This window comes from Leishmania mexicana, chromosome 8 (genome assembly GCF_000234665.1).
Source record: "Leishmania mexicana MHOM/GT/2001/U1103 complete genome, chromosome 8".
NCBI classification, from domain to species: domain Eukaryota; phylum Euglenozoa; class Kinetoplastea; order Trypanosomatida; family Trypanosomatidae; genus Leishmania; species Leishmania mexicana.
The window spans coordinates 195,716-215,148 of record NC_018312.1 but is presented as its reverse complement, the minus strand read 5'-3'; the positions used below and the strand labels follow the sequence as shown (position 1 = coordinate 215,148).

The 19,433-nt window shown below is 58.6% G+C and overlaps 4 protein-coding genes and 1 pseudogene across 4 annotated transcripts, besides 1 other annotated feature; all 5 read right to left on the bottom strand.

Moving 5' to 3' along the window:
• Window positions 1-1,887: 1,887 nt before the first annotated feature.
• On the bottom strand, window positions 1,888-4,494 carry LMXM_08_29_2240 (metallo-peptidase, Clan MA(E), Family M1; the record flags this gene model as incomplete). Its single annotated transcript, XM_003872284.1, has 1 exon — window positions 1,888-4,494. The coding sequence occupies one exon, from the start codon at window positions 4,492-4,494 to the stop codon at window positions 1,888-1,890; it is 2,607 nt and encodes an 868-aa protein (XP_003872333.1).
• A 2,646-nt stretch (window positions 4,495-7,140) lies between these two features.
• On the bottom strand, window positions 7,141-9,255 carry LMXM_08_29_2250 (conserved hypothetical protein; the record flags this gene model as incomplete). Its single annotated transcript, XM_003872283.1, has 1 exon — window positions 7,141-9,255. The coding sequence occupies one exon, from the start codon at window positions 9,253-9,255 to the stop codon at window positions 7,141-7,143; it is 2,115 nt and encodes a 704-aa protein (XP_003872332.1).
• Window positions 9,256-10,290: 1,035 nt separating this feature from the next.
• LMXM_08_29_2260 (conserved hypothetical protein) lies at window positions 10,291-11,253 on the bottom strand (the record flags this gene model as incomplete). Its single annotated transcript, XM_003872282.1, has 1 exon — window positions 10,291-11,253. One exon carries the CDS (start codon window positions 11,251-11,253, stop codon window positions 10,291-10,293), a length of 963 nt encoding a protein of 320 aa, XP_003872331.1.
• Window positions 11,254-14,015: 2,762 nt separating this feature from the next.
• LMXM_08_29_2270 lies at window positions 14,016-14,844 on the bottom strand (annotated as a pseudogene).
• Window positions 14,016-14,844: a sequence feature.
• A 1,651-nt stretch (window positions 14,845-16,495) lies between these two features.
• Window positions 16,496-17,425, bottom strand: LMXM_08_29_2280 (conserved hypothetical protein; the record flags this gene model as incomplete). Its single annotated transcript, XM_003872281.1, has 1 exon — window positions 16,496-17,425. The coding sequence occupies one exon, from the start codon at window positions 17,423-17,425 to the stop codon at window positions 16,496-16,498; it is 930 nt and encodes a 309-aa protein (XP_003872330.1).
• Window positions 17,426-19,433: the final 2,008 nt, after the last annotated feature.

The window sequence follows — 19,433 nt, the reverse complement described above, 5'->3', positions numbered from 1 at the left end:
TGAATCGAAGACAGACGGGCATGCGCACACTGGAGTCGTCTGTCGTGTCCTCGCTGATTATTTTCCTCCCCATCGTTCCCTTTTCCTTCCGTGCCGGCCTCACGTGAGCTCTCGCCACTGCGATACACAGCAACCGGGGAGGGGGGAGGGTCGCTCTTTTCAACGACACGGAGGGGAGGGGAGGGAAGGAGGGAGCAGAGGCTAAGGCGGGATGCAATGAAGGGGGAAGAGCGAACAAGCGGCAAGGAATGGCGGTAGGGAGCCGGCCTCTGTCCTAATCGCGCCAACACAGCTGAATGAGCCGCCTCGCAGTACGAAGAAGGCTGGCCTGCTTCAGCGCGCCGGCAAGTCCCTTCCTCAGCTCTCGCTGGCTCTCCCCTCCTTGTTTTCTTGCGACTCTGGGATTCAAGACCTACAGGGGGTATTTCCTTTCGTTTCTTGGGGTTTGGTTGCACGTTAAAGAACGTGCGTCTTCGCTGCGCCCTCCAGCAGCTCTCGCGCTTTCGGAAAAGAAAAAGTGTAGAGGCGGTAGTGACAACTCAGATAACAGCACGAATGCGCGAAGAGGCAGGCCTCTCCAGCACGGTAGTGATGCCGTATCAGCCACAATATGGTTAAACAACCACAAAACAAGAAGATTGATGCCAAACAAAAAAAAGGACAGAGGAGAGAGCGAGCAAGAGCACGCATCAGCTGAAAAAGCGCAATAAATGCGCGGACGCCTACGACATGTCACGTGTGTAGCCGTTGTCACAAATGTATAAAGGGATAGACGCTGACACGCGGTGAAAGGCATAACGAAAACAAAAAACCAACAACGAAATAAATAGTCAAGGACGAACTCTGGCCATCCACGTGAGCGGCAGCGAGAGATACAAACGTGCGCGCATGCAATAGCAGGCCCGTTCCGCAAACGTGTCCACCCTTTCTGCCATACACCATGAGTTGCACGCCACACCACCCACCACCCCTGGCCTGCCACAGGCCCCCATCCGCGTGGTGCCGCGCAGCCGTGGGCACACACGGCTTACAGCAATGCGCCGACTCAGTCATCGGAGCACGGCCCCTGCACCAGATAGGCAGGTTCCCATCTGGCGCATCCCTCGCGGTGGCACTCAGGCGCCACACACCAGGGGGCAGTGCGAGGGCCGTGTGGGATACGTTCGAGTCACGCGGACACTCCGCGCATCACCTGGATGGCACAAGAGTATTCTCTGTGACAGGTCGCTCTGACGTCACGCCAACCAGGACCTCATCGCCGACGTCATCGATAAATCGCCCTAACCTCCCCCTCACGTCGCAGGCCCACGGCCCTGCCACTAGCTGAAGTGGCTCGGCGTTGATATGGATAGGAGGAGAGGGAAGGGCTTCATGACTTCCCCACACAGAGTTGAATGTACCGGGCACTGAGGTACCACACACTGAGAGGGGTCCCCCCGCGATCGGGGTTGAACAAAGGCAAGCACGGAAACAAAAATAAAACGTGAAATGCTTCGACCATTAGAGTGCCGTGTGAGGCGCTAAAATGGTGCGAAGAAATATGGAGGAAGAACACATGCAAGCGCGGCGGAGAGGTGCACGCGAGAGGGCGAGCACACAAAGCGAGGGCGACGTGGAGAATTCTGTTTCACAGTCTGGCTACATGACTACTCTGGCATGTGAGCGAACGTGTTCACGCATGTAGGAGAAATCAGCTGAGGACACACTCATCTGCTAGGAGGCAGCTCAAACACGCTGGTACGCACGTACGCCCGCTCACTACTCCTCCAACGCACAACCCTTCCGCCCCCCCCCGTCCTTTACTCCCTCCTCTCCCTCATCATTCTCTCGCTCTGTCTGATCACACCCTCGCCTCTACCCTCCCTGGGCCTCGTGAGCGCATGTCAGTTAGTGACGGCAGAATACGTGAGGTAGGGAAGCCTTCCATGTTTTGTTCAACCACGAGCGAATGCGCAGCTCCTCAGCGGCGCGGCCGATGGCGAGGCGGGCATTAGGAAGTGGATGCGTCTCGAAGAAGGCCTCGAACTCGTCCGCCGCAGCATCGCCAAAGAGCGCCTCACCCAGAAAGCTCACAATAGCCTGGATGCGGAACTGGCCGCCACCCCACTGCACGTTCACGGCGTCGAAGTTCTGCTGAAATGCCTGCCACACCTCCTCGCCCGAGATCGCTGGATTCGACGCGAGGCTCCAGAAGACATGCTCGCCGTACTGGCTGCGGACGCCGTCGTTCTCGATGCATTTTTTCATGATGTCCAGCGCAAAGTCAACTGAGGGGCTGCTCGTCATGGCCAGGACCAGCGAACGGCACAGCTCCTCGTTGCCGTCCACCTCCTGCAGTTTCGCGTACAGTTGCGCGTTGCGCGCTGGAAGGTCGGTGGGGTCGGCCCTGCGAAGCCAGGCACGCAGGCAGGCGCTGAGCGTGCCAGCGTTGAAATCCGCCCCTGAGAGGAAGCCCTGTGCTTGCTGCAGCGCCCACTGGATCAGCGGGTGGGCAGAGACCTCCGCCGGCTCCCCGCTGCTCAACAGCGTGGAGATACTGGCGTCGAGGTAAAAGTTGCGGCGCAGCGACGCGCTGTCGTCCTGCGGGATGACTCCTATGAGGGACTCGGCGACCGGGATGAGGAAACCATGCAGCTCCTTGGTCAGGCTCTTTGTCAGACAAGCATCGTCGAAAGAGTGGAGGAAGGTACCCATGGTCTGCAGGTACTCTCGCAGCACATAGATATCCGTCTCGAACGCCGAAACGACCGTAGCGATCCTCGCCAGCCGCGGAATGTCATCGTAACCCATCCGAATCGCGGCCAGCGTGTCGGAAAAGAGGGAGCGGCGATCGGCGGGGGAAAGCTGCCTGTAGTTGGCGAGCCATGCATCGAAGGTGGGATTGTCGTACCGGCAGCGGTAGAAGCCGGTACGGCGCGGGTTGACGTTGGCAAAGGCCCCCTTCGCAATGCCGGCCGGCAGGGTCACCTCCATGGGCGTGTCGCCGCGCAGCATCGGTGTCGCACGCCCAACGCTAGCGTCCATGCCCTCTACGACAAGAGGCACGCACCAGGTCCGCATACCCTTCTCCGACGCCGTGACGAAGCGGCACGGCTCTTGCGTCACCACGATGGTGTTCCCGTCCTGTCTGGAGACGTGGATCATTGGGTAGCCCATCTGCGTAGTGAAGCTGGTGAGAGCCTCGGTAATGGGCAGCTGCGACGACTCCTCCAGCGCCTCCCAGAGTTGCACCGTCTTGGTGTCCCTGAATTGGTGCTTTTTGATGTAGTGTGCCACGGCAGATCCCCACTTATCGCCAAGGAACGCCTGCAACATGAAAACCAGGCCCATGCCCTTGCTGTAGCTGATACTGTCGAAGATCTGGGTAATATCTCCAGGGTCGTGGATGGGCACCTCAACGGGGTGACTGTGCTCGTATATGTCGTCGTTCAGCGCCGAGACCACCTTCAGCGCTGCAGCGTCCAGAGCATTCCACTGCGGCGCGTATGCGTGCGTCGCGTAGTAGCCGCACCACGACGCAAAGCCCTCCTTGAGCCACAGGCCCTCCCACCAGTTGATGGCAACAAGGTTACCAAACCAGTTGTGCGAGACTTCGTGGCATATCAGGTTCGACGCGCCGCGCTTCGCCTCCGCGCTCGACTGCTGCGGGTCCACCAGTATCGCCTCAGCGCACGTTATGCAGCCCCAGTTCTCCATCCCACCAATCGGGAAGTCGGGAATGGCAACGACGTCCAGCTTTGGTAGCGGGTACTTGCACTGGAAAAACTTCTCGAAGAACTCGAGAGCGAACACGGTGGTGGTAAGGGCAAACTGCGCCCGTCCCGCCTTGCCCAGCGTCGCATACACGCTGACCGGGATGCCGTTGACTACGGTGCTGATGTGCTCCAGCTCACCGACGACGCAGGCTGTCAGGTATGGCGGGCACCTGGGCACCGTTTGGAAGGTGTGCACCACCGTGTCCCCCTTCACCATCTTCGACCCCAGAGGACTGTTGGAAAGAACGACGTAGTGCTCCTCCGACTTTGGCAGTGTCACGGTCAGGGTGAAATCCGCGCGCTGCGCCGGCTCGTCATGGCAGATGTAGAAAAGCCGCGCTGACACGGGCTCGAAGTGCGTGGAGGCCATGCGGTGCTGCTTTCCGCCATGCTTGAAGCTCACCTGGTAGAAGCCGCGCAACTCCTTTTGGATTACATGCGTGAACTCAAAGTACAGCGTAGGGACCGCCAACGCCATTGTCTCCGCGTCCAGCTTCAGCACAAGCGTGTCCGCCGTATCGTCGCGCCGTTCCAGGGTGGCTCCCTTCACTGAGGTCACCTCGATCGACGGGGCTGCATGCAGCTGGATCGTGTCGCCGTCTGGGAAGGCAGGACAGCGCTGCAGGTGCACCGTCTCCACAGCTGTGTAGCTCCACGTGGAGAGGTCCACCGTGACGCGTAGGTCATACCCAGAGGGCACATAAGGGTTCTCCAATTTGACGCTCGTTGTCATTGGCATGGTTGCCAGCGGAGAAGGGGAATCGGGGGAGATACTGGGGGTGCGGTGAACGAGGTGAGAAATGCGAATAGAAAATAGGAAAGGCAGCAGACACACACGACGACAGCGGAGCGGCCGGCACCAAAACACGCACACACACACACAAATGTAAGACACGAAACCAGCGAAAAGACAGACGTGCTTCCCTCTCCCGCCGTAGCACGAAAGGCGTAAGTGGGTTGCTGACGGGAGATGTGCAATGTATTCTGAACAGTAACGGTCATACGTGCACGTATTTTATGTAAGTCGCACACATGCGCGAGTGCAGAGGATGGAAGTAGAAGCAGCGAAAGAAAAAGTACCAAAGGCAGCAGGAAGCACACGAAGATGCAGACGGCACAACATGATGCAGAGCAGAGCGTCCACGAAGGAAAGTGCACACTGCTGTAGAGAGAGGCATGATAAGAGAGATCTTCGCCTCCCACGCATCACTCTACACCGAGCACGCCGGTGAATATACGCATAAGACTGCAGCTCACCTACGTCTGCTGTGCTACAGCGAAACCCTGGCCAGCCAGGGCGAACCGCCCTGCCGACGGATCGGGCCGATGCGCCTTGCGGGCTCTTCTCGTCCTTCCTCGTCCCCCCTTCGCACACGTGCGGCGCCATCGACACCACACGGAGACTCGCGTGGGCTGCATGCCTTGATCCATGCGGTCCGCGTCCGGGCTCCTGCTCGAGGGCGCGAGCGGTGGCGTCCGTCGCGCGGGTAGTAGGGCGTGGTCCAGGCGCATGCCGGGGGAGTTCGAGGAGGGGGCGGGCCAGCCTCAGGCCATCCTCCTCCGAAACCCGGCACAGCATAGCGCGACGTGGCCACTCTCCACATGGGCGCCTGGAGGGCTCGACGGCGCCATTCAGGGGTGTTCTCGTCCTGCTTCCGGCATCCGTGCCTCCTCAGCCCGCCCGGTCGGGTGGAGGAGGTGCCGCCTGCTTTCGCACGCGTGCGTCTCGGCGCTGATCGGTATCGACACCCTCGCGCCGCTTTCGCCCGTCACTCCTCCTCGTCTGACCTCTGCATGCCGTGACTGGATGTGACACACCATGCCGGCTTTGGTTCGCAGCGCGTGCGCACCGCGCTCGCACATGCCGACCTTGGGATTTGCTTCAGCACGACGTTACCGTCCGCGGAAGGGGGTTCGCGGCACTCACACTCCAGCTCCGTCGATGCCACAGGGAGGAGAGGAGGGGCGTGACTGGCTGGCCTGCCCGCATGCGCCGCGACAGGTGAGGCACTGCCGTGAGTGTGGGGCAGCAGTGGGCACTCCACCCTCTCCTGAGGCCGCGCGCCTTGCACAGGCGGGGGCGGAGGCTCTGGCAGGTGTGGGACCACCACAACGCTAGCGCAGTACTAGGCGGCACGCCCTCAGCGCTCCATGCTGTCGCCGCCACCCACCCGTCGCTGCACCAATCCAAAGCACAGTTAGGTGCCCGTGCGCAGCCGGGCGAGCATCGTCCCCTATCGTCGCGTAAGCGCAGCACCCGTGTTCCTCTGGGGTGGGACAGCGGCCGCCAAGTGAATTGTGCCATAGTGCGTCGCAGCGCATATCGCGCCTTCGGCGGATGTCGGCTTGGCGTCGAAGACTGGCAGCGGGGTCCTTGATCAATATCGTTGGAGTGGACTCATTTACCCATGTCTACTTGGCACGCGTATACGTTATTTCCCTGTGCTTCACTAGTCACCGGCAAGCGGGAGTGACGGGCGCACGCGGCGGACGATTAGCGCGCGTATGGACTTTTCGAATCAGCGACAGAATTCTCACTGGCCTGGTGCAAGCGTGATCACGACCACAAGTCTCTTCGGCACAGCGCCAGCCCAGACCTGTTCGCTGCCGCCAAGAGTCGGCAACGAATACCTGGAGTCAGACTGCAGGCTTTTGGTTTCCGCACAGAGTTAGGTCCTGGACCCTGATACCACGCCGAGGTGTCCCCCGTCATCAGGCGTGCAATAAGATGGGCATACGATACAATAGTAAGCGGCTATGGAGTGGAGCCAGGAGATATGAAAGATGTCCTTGCGTGGGTATGAGCGTGAGGTGCGAGGAGGGGTGGTGGGGGTTGGGTATGGAGGCAGTCCGCCAATGGTCCTTGACAGAGGGAGGGAGGGAAGGGAGGAGCAAGGCACACGTTGGAACAGAGAGAGACATAGATGCACACACACGCACACGAAGGGGAGAGGATATACAAAAGGAGGAGTGGAAGAGAAGACGGGGAAAGACGGGAGACGGGGACGGTAGAGGGCGAGCGGGCCCGGGAGGTGGGGACTTGCAGAGCCCACGGGAAAGGGGGGAGGGAGGCTTCCTCACTCATTCGTTTCACGTCGGAAGGCAAGCCGAGAGGGAGAGAGAGCGGTGCACTGAGGCTAAGAGGACAGGAAACGGGTGGGGGTGCAGGAGAGTGTGAGACGGTGCCGTGCGTTTCTCTAATCCCTCGCTGTGGGTATGCCTGTTGTTTTACTGTTGGGGACGCAATCAAACGACGAAAAGCGAGAAGGCAAAGGACAAGGCGCAGAAGTGAGCGCCGCCTCCTCGCGTCAGCGAGGCAACAAAAAAACGAACGAGATGGCTGAGTAGCTGTTTATGGGATGACGAGTGCCCGAGAGCCGTCCCACTACTGCAGTGATTGTGCGGCCGGTGCACCAGCCATTTCGACCAGTTGCGTTGACAGTAGACTGATTTGGCTCTGTAGGGCTTGGCGCGTGTGCTTCGCCTCCGCGCGTTCTGCTATGATGAGTTGCTGCAGATGCGCGACCGCCTCCAGCGCTGTCTGCACAGCATCCTCTTTCTCGGCCATCTCCACGTACAGGTCGTTCATTTGCGTGTAATAGCTAGCTGCTGCGCGATCGGCAGCCGATAGTGCCACAAGAAGCTCTTCGTATGTGTCAGCGCAGGCGGTGCCACGCACGCTTTCCGCTGCTGGTGGTGAAGACGTGGCGATAGAAATTCTGGGACGAAAAGTCCACGGCAACGCTTCACTCGATGGTGCATGGGCAGGCAAACGAGAAGCAAACGCCTCAGGCGCCAGCGCGGCGATGGCTGCATCCGCATCGGCTGGCGCCAATCGAGATGAGCCGTTCATCTCCTCTGAAGCCGCCGCTATAGCCTCGAGGCACTTGCAAAGGTAGTTCAGAGCGTCGCGGATCTCGCTCTTGTTGCAGGCCTCCGCCACGTCACCTAAGCCGCTGTTGAGCGCCCGAATCGACGCGCGCAGAGAACGTACCGAGGTGCAGCCCTCCCACCAGAACTGCTGCAGCGCGAGCAGCGAGAAAAGATCAATGGGCGGCTGCGTAGCTCCCAACGAGGAGGTGAAGCTGAGCGTTTCCTTGGAAGTGGTCGGTTCCGGTGTTGCACCTCGTAGGTCGCCGTCATTGTAGCAGCGGTAGTACGCGGTGGGTGAGCGCTGGACGAGCATGCGCATCGCCGTAAGCGCCCCTTCAATGGACGCCAGGGTGGCATAGCCGTGCCTTGTGACCTCCTCGACAAATTCGCCGCGCTCTGCTGTCGTCTTTTGTGGCGCAGCAGCACCGTCGCCGGAGCCGGCGCTGACGTGTGCGGTGTGCATAGTGTAGGAGTGACCATGCGGCAGCATTGAAACACAGCTCTCTACGAGGAGCGGAAGCTGTCCCCGGAGAAGACCGACCCACTCCAAAACGAGCTGCACAATATTGCTCTGAGCCTCAACAAAGGCATCAGACGAGACAGGGGCGGAGCAACCTTCCTCATCAGCGTGCTGCAGCGCCGACAGCTGGCTGTCCAGCTGCCCAAGGAGATACATGAGACGGTCTTTCTTGGCCGTGTGCGCCTCCAGAAATACGGAGAGCCGGTCACGCAGGCACTCCAAGTCCCCCACAGTTGCTCGCTCCCGCGAAGGCAGCTGTTCCTGCAGCACCACTGCAAGCACCGAGACGCCGCGCAGAAGCGTCTTGACGGTACCGGCGGCACTCCGCAGGGTGAGGGCAGCACGCTCGCGCACCACTGTCGGTAGAGAGTCCGAAAAGGGGGCGGCCGCCGAATTCGACGACGGCCCTTTGGCAGGCCACCGCACCTCTACTTTAGTACCTGCCAGGAGCGATTCCCGCTCCTGCTGCGGTCGGAGCAGCGTGGCCACGAAGAAGTGTCGGCAGAAGTCGCCCAAAGCCCGCTCGGTGAGGTAGTCGGCGCGAAGACGGTCACCGTTGGCGGTGGTTGCCTCAAGGGAGCAGCGCAGCTCATGCGTCTCGCGCTGCAGACGTGCAGCCTCGCTCCTCAGCTTCTCCGCATCCCTCGCGCTGGAGTGTTGCGCGTCTTCGAGTTTCGTCTTGAAGGTGTATATCTGGCGGTGCAACTGCTCATTCTCGCTGATGAGTCGCTCTACATCCGCCGGGGACAAAGACAGCTGGTCATTAGCTGCACCGCGAGCGCCACCACGGTTGGTGCTGTCACTGCTGCCCATGATTGAGGACAAGCCCTTCAACATGTTCTGGCCAAACGCTGACCCACTGCTGCGCTCTTGCTCTAGCTGCGCTTCAAGAGACTTCACTTTTCGCTGTAGGGCGGCGTTCGCCCGCTGCGCCTCTGCCAGCTGCTGGGTCGCGGTGCTCAGCTCCCCCTGCAGCTGAGCGTGACGGGCCTCGACCTCTTTCTTCTGCTTCGTGACCGTGACAACCGCCTTCTTGAGCAACGATATCTTCTTCTCGAAGTCACCGTCGGATGCCATCAAGGCAGCCAGCTCCTCCTTGCTCGACATCGCTGACCACCGGGCCTCGTGTGTTCGCGTGGGGTAAGGATGCACAACGGCGCAAGAAGCATGTCCTTCACAATCAATGCCGCTACCTCAGATAAAAGGAGAACCACGAGGAGCGGGTGGAGAATAGGGGAGGCTGCAGCGTGTGGGTTGATAAAAGAGAGACGCCAGAGAGAGTCGCGGTGGTGGCAATGCGATGCCCGAGGCGAAAGGAGCAACACGCACGCCTAATCTGGTGCGATAAGGAGGGGAAGGGGGTTGGCGCAAGGGCTAAGCCGCAGGATTCTCGATCCCTTCAATGATGCCAACTCGGCAGAGAGAAAACGCAAGCAGCCAGACGAGCACACGCACACGCACACGCACACGCACGTAGCCGCCAAGTGCGTGCCGGGAAACGAGACAACAGAGAGAGGCCAAAAGACAAGCTGCCCAGTGGCTAACAGATGAGCACACCAGGGCGAGCAAGAGAGTGGGGGAATGTATAAGTACGACACAAAGTGAAGAGAGAGAAGGTGGAGAGAGAGGTAGGGACGTTGATGTGAGCCTCACTTCCTTGACCTCCCTTTGGCTGGCGAATCACAAGATTCGTTGCACGCGCCACTGCGCTACATGGGCTGGAGGACAACAACAATTGCTTTTCTCGCGACGAGCCGGTAGTTGCCCCCGGGGAACCGCGCAGGAGCACCAGGGTGAAAAACATGCGACAGGCGCGCACATCTTGCTCATCCTTCGCCTCGCTTTTTTTATTAGTGTACGTCTGTGGTTCTTCTATGTCAGTGTATGTGCGCTGACGCGTGTCGCACGTGGGTGTGTAAGTGTTGAGATGAATGAGCGAGGGGCTGGCCGGGAGCACAGCAACAAGAACAGTACTGCGTCTCCGCCGATCTCGCATCTACTTTTTATGGTTCATGATATCAGGCACGGTGAGAAATCTTCTGGCCCTTGATATCCGCTGGGGTACACCACTCACCCACCTCCCACTGCCCCCCACAGACATCCGCGCAGAGGACGAGTAAACTGGTCATTTTTTGGTGCACGTCATACCAGCCGCACTTGCCCTGACATAACGTACGGACGAAAATTGTGGTAGGGAGTGAGGAACAATTCGCCGGCGTTGATGGCACGCGAAGCGTCTTGGCCACCCTCGCCGAGATTCACAACACCCAAATCTTCGAGAGCCACACCGAACACGTACGCCCCAAGGTCCGGCTCCGGTAGTATCTCCAGCCCCTCCGCCTCGGAAGGATAGGGAACAAGATGCTGCAGCGCAGCCGGCATCGATTGCAGGCCCGACTCCATCAACGCCGCGTGCGCGCTTTGCGCCAGTCGATCCGCCACCCACTGTTCCTTGAGTGACAAGTTTTGCCGCTGCGGTACACGCACCTCTGGTAGAGCAGCGGCAGTAGAAGCAGAGGGGAACGCTTCAGCCTCATCTGCCTGACCTAGCCCTGTCTGCGACATGGAGGACTGCCCAGACACCAGCCCTTCGTAGTAGATGGACATGGCGAGATGCTCGATCTTGCGCAGTCGACATCGCAGCAGCTCACACAAGAAAAACTGAATGCGCTGCATCTCCAAGCACATGATGTCTGACGGGCGGAAAGGCAAGAGTGAGCGCGCGGCCCCTTGACGCTTCTCCTCCACCACCATCGCCTCCACCCGTTCCTGTGTTCGCTGAATCAAGCGGACAACGGTGCTGATGGTGGTCACGGGGTAGGGCAGCACCTCGGGGCTGAAGCGTTCATTTGCGGTGGCTTCTATCAGCAGCTGAATCGCCGCCGCGGACGCGCTTTGCATTTTAGCCGCCGCCCCAACCCCTGATCCAGTTGGCTCCAACGGGAGACCGTCAACTCCGAAGGTGGTGCTGATGCCGCTCATAGAAGGTGCGCCTGAAGAGGCACCGCCGTCGCTGGCCTGCGACAGGGGCCGCGTCGGCGCACCGCCAGCGTCCAAGAGCGACTCATACTCCACCGTGTCGTTAAGGTTTTCTTCAAAGAACATGGCAGTGCTTTTTCTCCTCTGCTGTTTCTCGTAACGATGCGTGAATCGACCAGGCACGTGTGGGCAACTGTACTCGCTGACAGGATGGAGGAAGGAGGGAGGGAGGATGAAAGCGTGTGTAGGGCCTCCCCCACCTGTTCTCTTCTTCTGTGGAGCACCGCCGCGTCTGCGGGTGCAACACGGGGCAGGGCAGCAGAGTCGAATACCAACCTAAATATATATATATACACTGATGTAAACCGGAAATGAGAGACGACGCGAAGAGAAGTGCGGGCGACGAGGCGGCGGTGGTGTGAGGTGAAGCAGCAGCCGTTGCGCTACAGTTGAAACGAAGCACGGCGCAGGCAGCCCACGTGCAAAGCGGATTGGAAAAGAGAAATTTGTTGCTCTCGCCACCAACGTGTCATTCTACCACAAACACGTCACTGAGTATACGCATACGACCACAGCCCACCTATCTCTCTGCTGCGCGACAGCTAAATCCTGCTCAGCCAGAACGAGCTCTCTGCGAAAGACAGGCACGTAAAGGGGCCACTGTGTCTGTGGGGAAAGCGTGAGTGGGGGGGGGGGGGATGAAGGCTGTGGAGGTGGCAGAGCAAAAGAAAGGAGAGCAAGAGGGATAATGAGCGTGCACCAGTGCGCACGTATGCGTGTACGCACGTATGTGAGTGGGGAGGGTTTACAGGCATGCGTGTCTGTTGCCAACCACAATAAAAAAGAAAATCCTTACAGCGGTGCCTCGACAGGGGAGGGGAGGGGGGCCCGTGTCAAGAGAAGACGAGAGCGAAATGGAGAGGAGGCCGGCCTTTCTCGTAGGAAGAGCAGCGACACTCCGTGACACCCGTCCCACAAACGTTTTCCCTCTCCTCATTCCCCGACACGCCACAGCGGAAACGACACGTGAGAGAAGCCTCAGCTCTGCCTGTCCGCCCCCGCGCGTGAGGTGGACGCGCCTTCTCAAGGTCTCTGCCATGACCGAATTCCTTTTTTTCGTTTGCTTTGGAATGTGCACGCAGTGGTGTGCAATCGTCGGTCACTTTCCGTTTCGGGGGCTCCTGAGCTGCGTTCTAATCCATGGCCTCCTCCCCGAACGGTCTTGAGTCGCCACCTTCTTCAGTCCGATTCGCGCCCGTCGTTCGCCCACGAGGACAAGACACGGAGAACGAGCGAGGGAGGGAAGACGCCGTCGGGGAGAGGCAGTGACGTCGGCAGCAGAACCAAGCTCCTTGTCTCCGCCGAAGAATGAGGAGAGCAACGCCCGCGCAGAAGGGCACGGCCCACATCAAGGGAGGCGGTGCATGGTGCCGGCACTGCAACGGCAGCGGCCGTTCTGTGCAGTCGTCCAGCGTCCTTCGAGAGGTATCTGAGAGACACACATGGGCATGCACTAGCGCAGCCTTCAAGAGTCACAAGCGCAGCGTCACGCGCGTTCCGACGAGCAGTCGCTTCCTTCTCCACCTCCCTCCCCCTCCTCCCCGTCGCAGCCTCTGCTCTCTCGGGTCCGTGAAACGTGCATGGTGCGGCATGACTCCGCATAAAGGCTGTGATGGAGAGAAGGAAACGAAGCCGGAAGCACCACAACGAGCATGCGCCCTCCTGTGCACGCATGAGCCTTTGTCCTCTTCTGGCGACTCACGGCAAACACGGGCGTAATCGCGTGGGCGATGATAAAAGGCGACGGTGGTCGCACAAATTCACACGCCGCACCCACCTCTCCCCCGCTGACACACGCAGCGAAGATGCAGCGGCCAACGAAAGCAGCCGCGAGGGACACAGAGAAAGGAATGAAGCTAGGAAGAAACAACGAAAGCAAGAAACGATAGAGGCACACATTCACGCACAAGCACGGTGGGAAAAAAGAGATATGCCAATGAAGAAGCGCCACCATCACACACACACACATTGCCGGGCGCGCGTCGTCGAGCGGGTGCAGGTGCGTCCGTTTGCTTACATGTGACAGTTTTGCCGTGACTGGGTAACACTCCTCCTTCAGAGGGCCACAGAAATCCCAGGCGACGGCGGTGTCCGCAACTGCCATCCGTAGGATATGGGAAACAAAGAAAAAAGTGAGAAGAGGCCCATGAGGCGGAAAAGCGGTTGGGTCAGAGGTGCACCGTAGCACCGGTGAGATGGCGGGTCAAGGCTGATCGCGCGACGATACCTACAATAGCGAGCCTCAGTGGGGTGGGGGGAGAACGGCATGAAAAGACCTCTAAACGCAGGACACATCAGAGCAGACAAAGAGGAGAGCCAGAACACGAAGCGTGACGGCACACAACAAAGGGTGGGAGACAGTAGGTGAAACGAAGGGAAGAAAGACGAAGACGTCAGACAAATTTTGAGCAACTCACCTACCGTGCCTGTACCAAAGCGTAAAGTCAACGTTTCCTTTCCTTGCCTCCTCCCCGAAGCCTTGACGAAGTCAGCCGATACGCCCCTGTGTGTCTGTGTGTGTGTGCGTCATGTTTTTTTTCTTTTTTCATCATCTCCATCACGTGCACACGCGGAGACGATCGAGTCAGCGATACACAGAGAGAGGAAACGAAAAACGAAAGAGGGCGCAAATGGGTGTTCAGACGAGAGCGCGCGTCGTCTGCCGGCGCAGCACCTGCACCTTGCCAAACCACCGCACGCACGAGGAGGTGTATGTCCTAAACGAGAAAAACGTGAGGATGAGATAAGGTAAAGCATGAAAGAGGAACGAGAAGACAAGCTGACTGGTGTGAGAGGTTTGAAAGGGTGTGGCACGTACCTGTACACATTCATGGATACGACTCTCGGTATCGCTCAGCCGGTTCGCGCACATACGCACATGACGCTTGGAGGCGCACGCAGGTGTGTGCGCAGTACGCACACCGCATCAATACCAAGGTGAAATCTGGAGCAAAAAAGAGGAGGGCGTACAAAGGGGACTTCTTCGAAAGATTGCCGCCACTGAACCAGCGCTCACCAGCGTGCCCATAAGTGATAACACGCCTCCCTCTCTCTTCTCCATAGTCTGTATGTCGAGCAACGTGCCGCTGCTTGCATTCAAGCCTCTTGCCCTTCAACACCATATCGTCCAGGTGCTTCTGCATCTCCTCGCGCAGCCCCGTCGAGAGCGAATGTGCGTTCTCCTCGTCAGGGTTGTAGTCGTACTTGCCGACGTACGTGTATACGTCCGCAGGAAAGCCGGGGAGCGTCTTCAAAGACGGCGGCCACACCTCGTGGTTGCCGTAGGTGACGCAGTAGTACAAGGGTATCTTGTGCGCCAGGATCGTTTTGAAGCTGCCGAGTCGGAAGTCCTTGAGCACCTCCGGTGTGCGGTTCAGCATGCCCTCCGGGAAAAAGGAGAGGGAGCCGCCTTTACTAAGGAAGTCTTCGACGTTGACGGCGACGGCAGCCTGCTTGTCCTTGTACACTGAGAAGAAGTCCGCTTCCGGGGAGCTGAAGTACACGGGGAAGTACGCGGCGCGCCGCAGCGCGTACCCGAACAGCGAACGGTTCCAGAAGCGAGCTCTTCAAGAAGGTGCGGCCATTCCACAAGAGCGCGTACGGAGTGACAGACATGGAAAAGAAGGGGGCCAAAAGAAGCTGCAGCAGCAGCAGCATTGCATAAATCTGCCTACGTGGGCATGTGGATGGATGGGGGGGTTCATATGTATGATTACGATGGAGAGGGAATGTGCGACGGAGAAGGAAGTGCAGCACCACGAAACATTGGCTACTGAGAAGCGGGAAGCCGGTCGTTGGCAAGTGTCGTCCGCTGAGCACCGAGAGAGAATGTGTGTGTACGTGTGCAACATGGAAGTGTCCGAAAGAGGAGGAGGTGGTGGTGGTGGTGAGAGGGAGACAGAGAAGCGTGCACAATACGAGCCGGGTGTTTGTGCCCGCGATGTTTGAGCTTGAGAGTGAGTGGTGGCGTGGAGAAAAATGCCCCGTGTGCGCACTCCAGTCGAAGCGCTTAGATATAAGAAATTGGAGCGAGAGATACATGCAAGTCTCAACATGGACGCTTCAGTGTACCTTGAGGTGCCTGCAAGTGAGGATTACCACGCGGTAACGCACATGTGCGGCGGTCCACTGGGCATGCAGAGGGTGAATAGCAACAAGAGCGGAGAGCACAGAGAGGGGATGGGGGGAGGCAAAGGGAGGAGATAGCGCGAGCAAGAGACTGGCACACACGTGCACGTACCCAGGTAAGGAGAGAGGTACATCAACGGGCAAGCTTCCCTACGCCTTTCTTTGCACGAGATGTCCGCGAAAGAAATGCAACACCTTGGCCTCTTCTCTTCCGTACCGAGTCCTTCGCTGCTTCGACGTCACCTCGCCGTGAAGTGTGCGCGACTAAGCCCACGAGAACGAAAAAGAGAGAGGAAGGAGCCTCTGGTTGTTGCTGCGCTCGCGCTCTCTCTCCATCTCCTGTCGCCCTCTCGAAGACATTTTGAAAGCCACACAATCGATGCTGATGATTTTGATAACGCTACCACGACGAAAGCAGGACGTGATGGTGGGTTGGGCATTGGACCGGTTTCAAAAATCTAGCTAGGGCGTCATGTACGCCATTCTCTGCGCTCTCTTCCCAAACTCGCTGCATAAGGCCCTCCTCTCCTGAGTCGCCATAAACCGTTCTCCGCCATAGCATAATGACGAGAAAAGCGAGGTAGGGGGGAAGAGGCCACGAATTCAGGAAGGAGAGAGAGAAGTACTGTGAGCACGAATTGTGCCGACGATGAATGCAATCCCTACACGTGATGATGAATGCAACAGTTGAAGTCGAAAGAGAGCGAGAGAAGACCTCCACTCACACAGCGCAGAGATGGCAAGACGGGGTAGAGGCGCCCCACCGGTAGAGGTGGGTCGGCATTAGACGTCGTGTGGTGGTAAAGCAGAGAGGAGTCATTTGATTTAAGGCTCGCGTTAGTTCTTGACGGGAATGGCAGGTCACCACACTTTACCACGGTTGCCTGTGCATGCACTTGTGTATGCTTGCGCCTGTCTGCGTGTGTCTGTCTGTTAGCCTTCATCGCTTTCCAATTCGATAATCTTCAGTGGAGGAGGGGGGTATACACACGCGCCCCCTGCAGACAACCCGCGTCGAGCACCTGAGAGTTGGTGTGGGTACGTTTACATCGGTGTGAGTGAGTACCACCGAACTGCGCCCGCCTGCCCTGGCGCATCGTCGTGAACGACTCACTCAAGTGTTCCTATCGTTGCCTTGGAGAACTACTTGCCCTCGATCGGTCATGTGCACGCACACGCGCTACGCTCGGGCTTTTGCGGCGGACTGCGTCCACCAGGTTTTGGGCCCCCGCTTCTCCCGCAGCGCCACCATCTTGTCCAGGTGCTTCTGCATCTCCTCGCGCAGCCCCGTCGAGAGCGAATGTGCGTTCTCCTCGTCAGGGTTGTAGTCGTACTTGCCGACGTACGTGTATACGTCCGCAGGAAAGCCGGGGAGCGTCTTCAAAGACGGCGGCCACACCTCGTGGTTGCCGTAGGTGACGCAGTAGTACAAGGGTATCTTGTGCGCCAGGATCGTTTTGAAGCTGCCGAGTCGGAAGTCCTTGAGCACCTCCGGTGTGCGGTTCAGCATGCCCTCCGGGAAAAAGGAGAGGGAGCCGCCTTTACTAAGGAAGTCTTCGACGTTGACGGCGACGGCAGCCTGCTTGTCCTTGTACACTGAGAAGGAGTCCGCTTCCGGGGAGCTGAAGTACACGGGGAAGTGGCCGCACATGGCAATCACGGTGCCAAACAGGGGAAGCTTGCGCAGACTCGCTTTGGAAAAGGTCTTCACTTTGTAGATGTAGCGGTGCGGAACGCACCACAGGAAATGAATCGTGTCAAAGAAACTCGAGTGGCACAAGCACATGTTGTGCTGCTCCGTGATGGACGAAAAGGACAGAGAGCCAGGCAAGTACTCCACACAAATGTGCAGACTGTTGAAGCGCAGCCAGCACCCGAACGTTGTTACGCACACACACCGCACCAGCGACTGCGATGTTGCCGTGTCCAAGAGGTGCACCTTCGTCAGCAGGCTGAGTACCACACCACAAAGCCAACTCACGATCACACACAGCACCAGGTGCAATGTATACCACACCCGCATCACAATAAGAGGCACCTTACGCTCACGTAGCAGGTAAAGAAAACCGCCGTAGAGGGCGGCGAAGATGAACCACGAGAGGAGACGCATTCTTTCGTGCGGTAGTCGTGGCGGGTTAATCGCTCAGCAAGGAAAACAACGAAAAAAGGAAGGGGGAGGCAATGTGAAAGGAGGGACGGCGCAGCGGGAAAAAGGTCGCGGAATGGAGGGGGGTGTAGAACACTAATAGCAACTAGAAAAGAAAAATGGCACTGTGCTCCTTTCTTCGTTTCGTTCTTTTTTTTTTGGTATGCTGGCGTTGTTGGGAGGCGATGGGGGCGGGCACGCTCGGGCAGAGGTGCAAGCAAAGCACTGTGGAGCCTGAGGCAAGAAGTACACGTGGACGCATGCGTGCGTGTGGGGATGGTTCATGCGTGTGGACGGGTGAAAAGGGGGAGGGAGAGAGAGCGGCTGACGGAGAGTATAAGCGATTTGAGGGAACCAGTGAAAGAGCGTGAGCCCCATCGGGGGGAAGAGGAAGACCTCATGTGCAGATGCATGGACAAGGCGAGCGGAAGAGGGAAAGCGAGGTTAAGGGCAAGTGGGGCGGGGCGGGGCGGGGGGAGGGGGAAGGGGGAACTCAGGCTATCTGTTCGTGCTTGCCTCATTCCTTTCTCCTCTTCGACTTTACTTGCATGTATTTATATTCATTTTTGTGGTCTGTTTTTTTTCACGGTAGCAACCCGCACATACACCCAAGCAGTTTCTGTTGCCTTCCATGTGTTCTACTGCTTTCCTATCGTGTGTGCCCGTCCCCTACGCAACAAGGACACCCCGGCTACGCTGCGTTGATCCAGTCCCACCCTCTGCCACCCCCACTTCTCTCTCCGGCATCCCCATACTGATAGGAATAGGAGCAACCGCCAAACGAGAAAACAAGAGAAGACGCCAGAGGAAAAGGTAAAAGGAGGTGCGGGATCGACGCTGGGTGAAAAGACACGAATTCAGCGTGCAATCCGCATGCACGCTCGCTGACACAGTGGCCGCGCCGTACCCATCCCCGCGTTGTGGCACACACATCAGCTGGCACGACTTTTCGTCCTCGATCCTCCAGAGTCCCACGCACATACAAACCTCAACCCTTAACCATCAAGGCAGCACCACCTCCTCATTGGGAAGCTTCTGCTGATTCCTCGACTCGCCATTTGGCACTCCGCCCATCCAGTGAAAGGCCTGCTTAGGCGTACTGCACAACCACGCCAGAGGCCGGAACACACGCGAGCATGGCAGGTAGCAACGAAAAGAACAAAAAGTGATGATGCAACGTGCTTGCGCATCTTCATCTGTAGCCATACACACGTACTCATACACAAAGCCGAGTCCTTTCGCCTGTGCACGAATACAATTATCAAAGAAACACCATAATGCCCTTCAGTTTTTTTTCAAGGTGTGCCCACCATTCTCTGCCGTACAACGTGAATTCGCTCTACCCACCGGGCCTGCCGCAAGCCCCATCCGCGACCTGCGAAGCAGCGCTAGGCACACCCGTTACACCAATGCGCCGACCCACTCATCTCAGCAGCGGCACACGCCTCAAGCGCTACCCACCCACCCCCGCATCGCGGGTCGCCGCCCAGTGCATCTCCCCGCGGTGGCACCCAGGCGCCCCACACCAGCAGGCAGTGTGAGGCCCGGGGGTGGGAGACGTACGCGTCGCGCTGACACTTCGCCCATCACATGGGCGGCACACGGGCGCATTCGCTGTCGCAGGTCGCTCCGACGCAGCGCCGTGTACGACCTGGCCGCCGACATCCGTCGCGGCAAACCACTCTGGCCTCCCCACGTCGTAGGCACTTGACCCCCTGTCACCACCAGAGGTGGCTTGGCATTGGCAGAGGTAGAGGGGCTGCACGGCTTCCCCACACAGAGTGTGAGGGGTGTACGAGGCCCCGAGGTACCGCGCACGGTGGGGTATGTTTTCCCGTCATCAGGGAACGCCACAGGACACCAGAGAGAAAAGAGGAGCACAGGGAGAAAAACCAGTGAGACACACAACAGGACAAGAGAGAGGAGGAGGTGAACCGCAACGGCAGTAAAGCCAAGCCGAGCACACATAAAC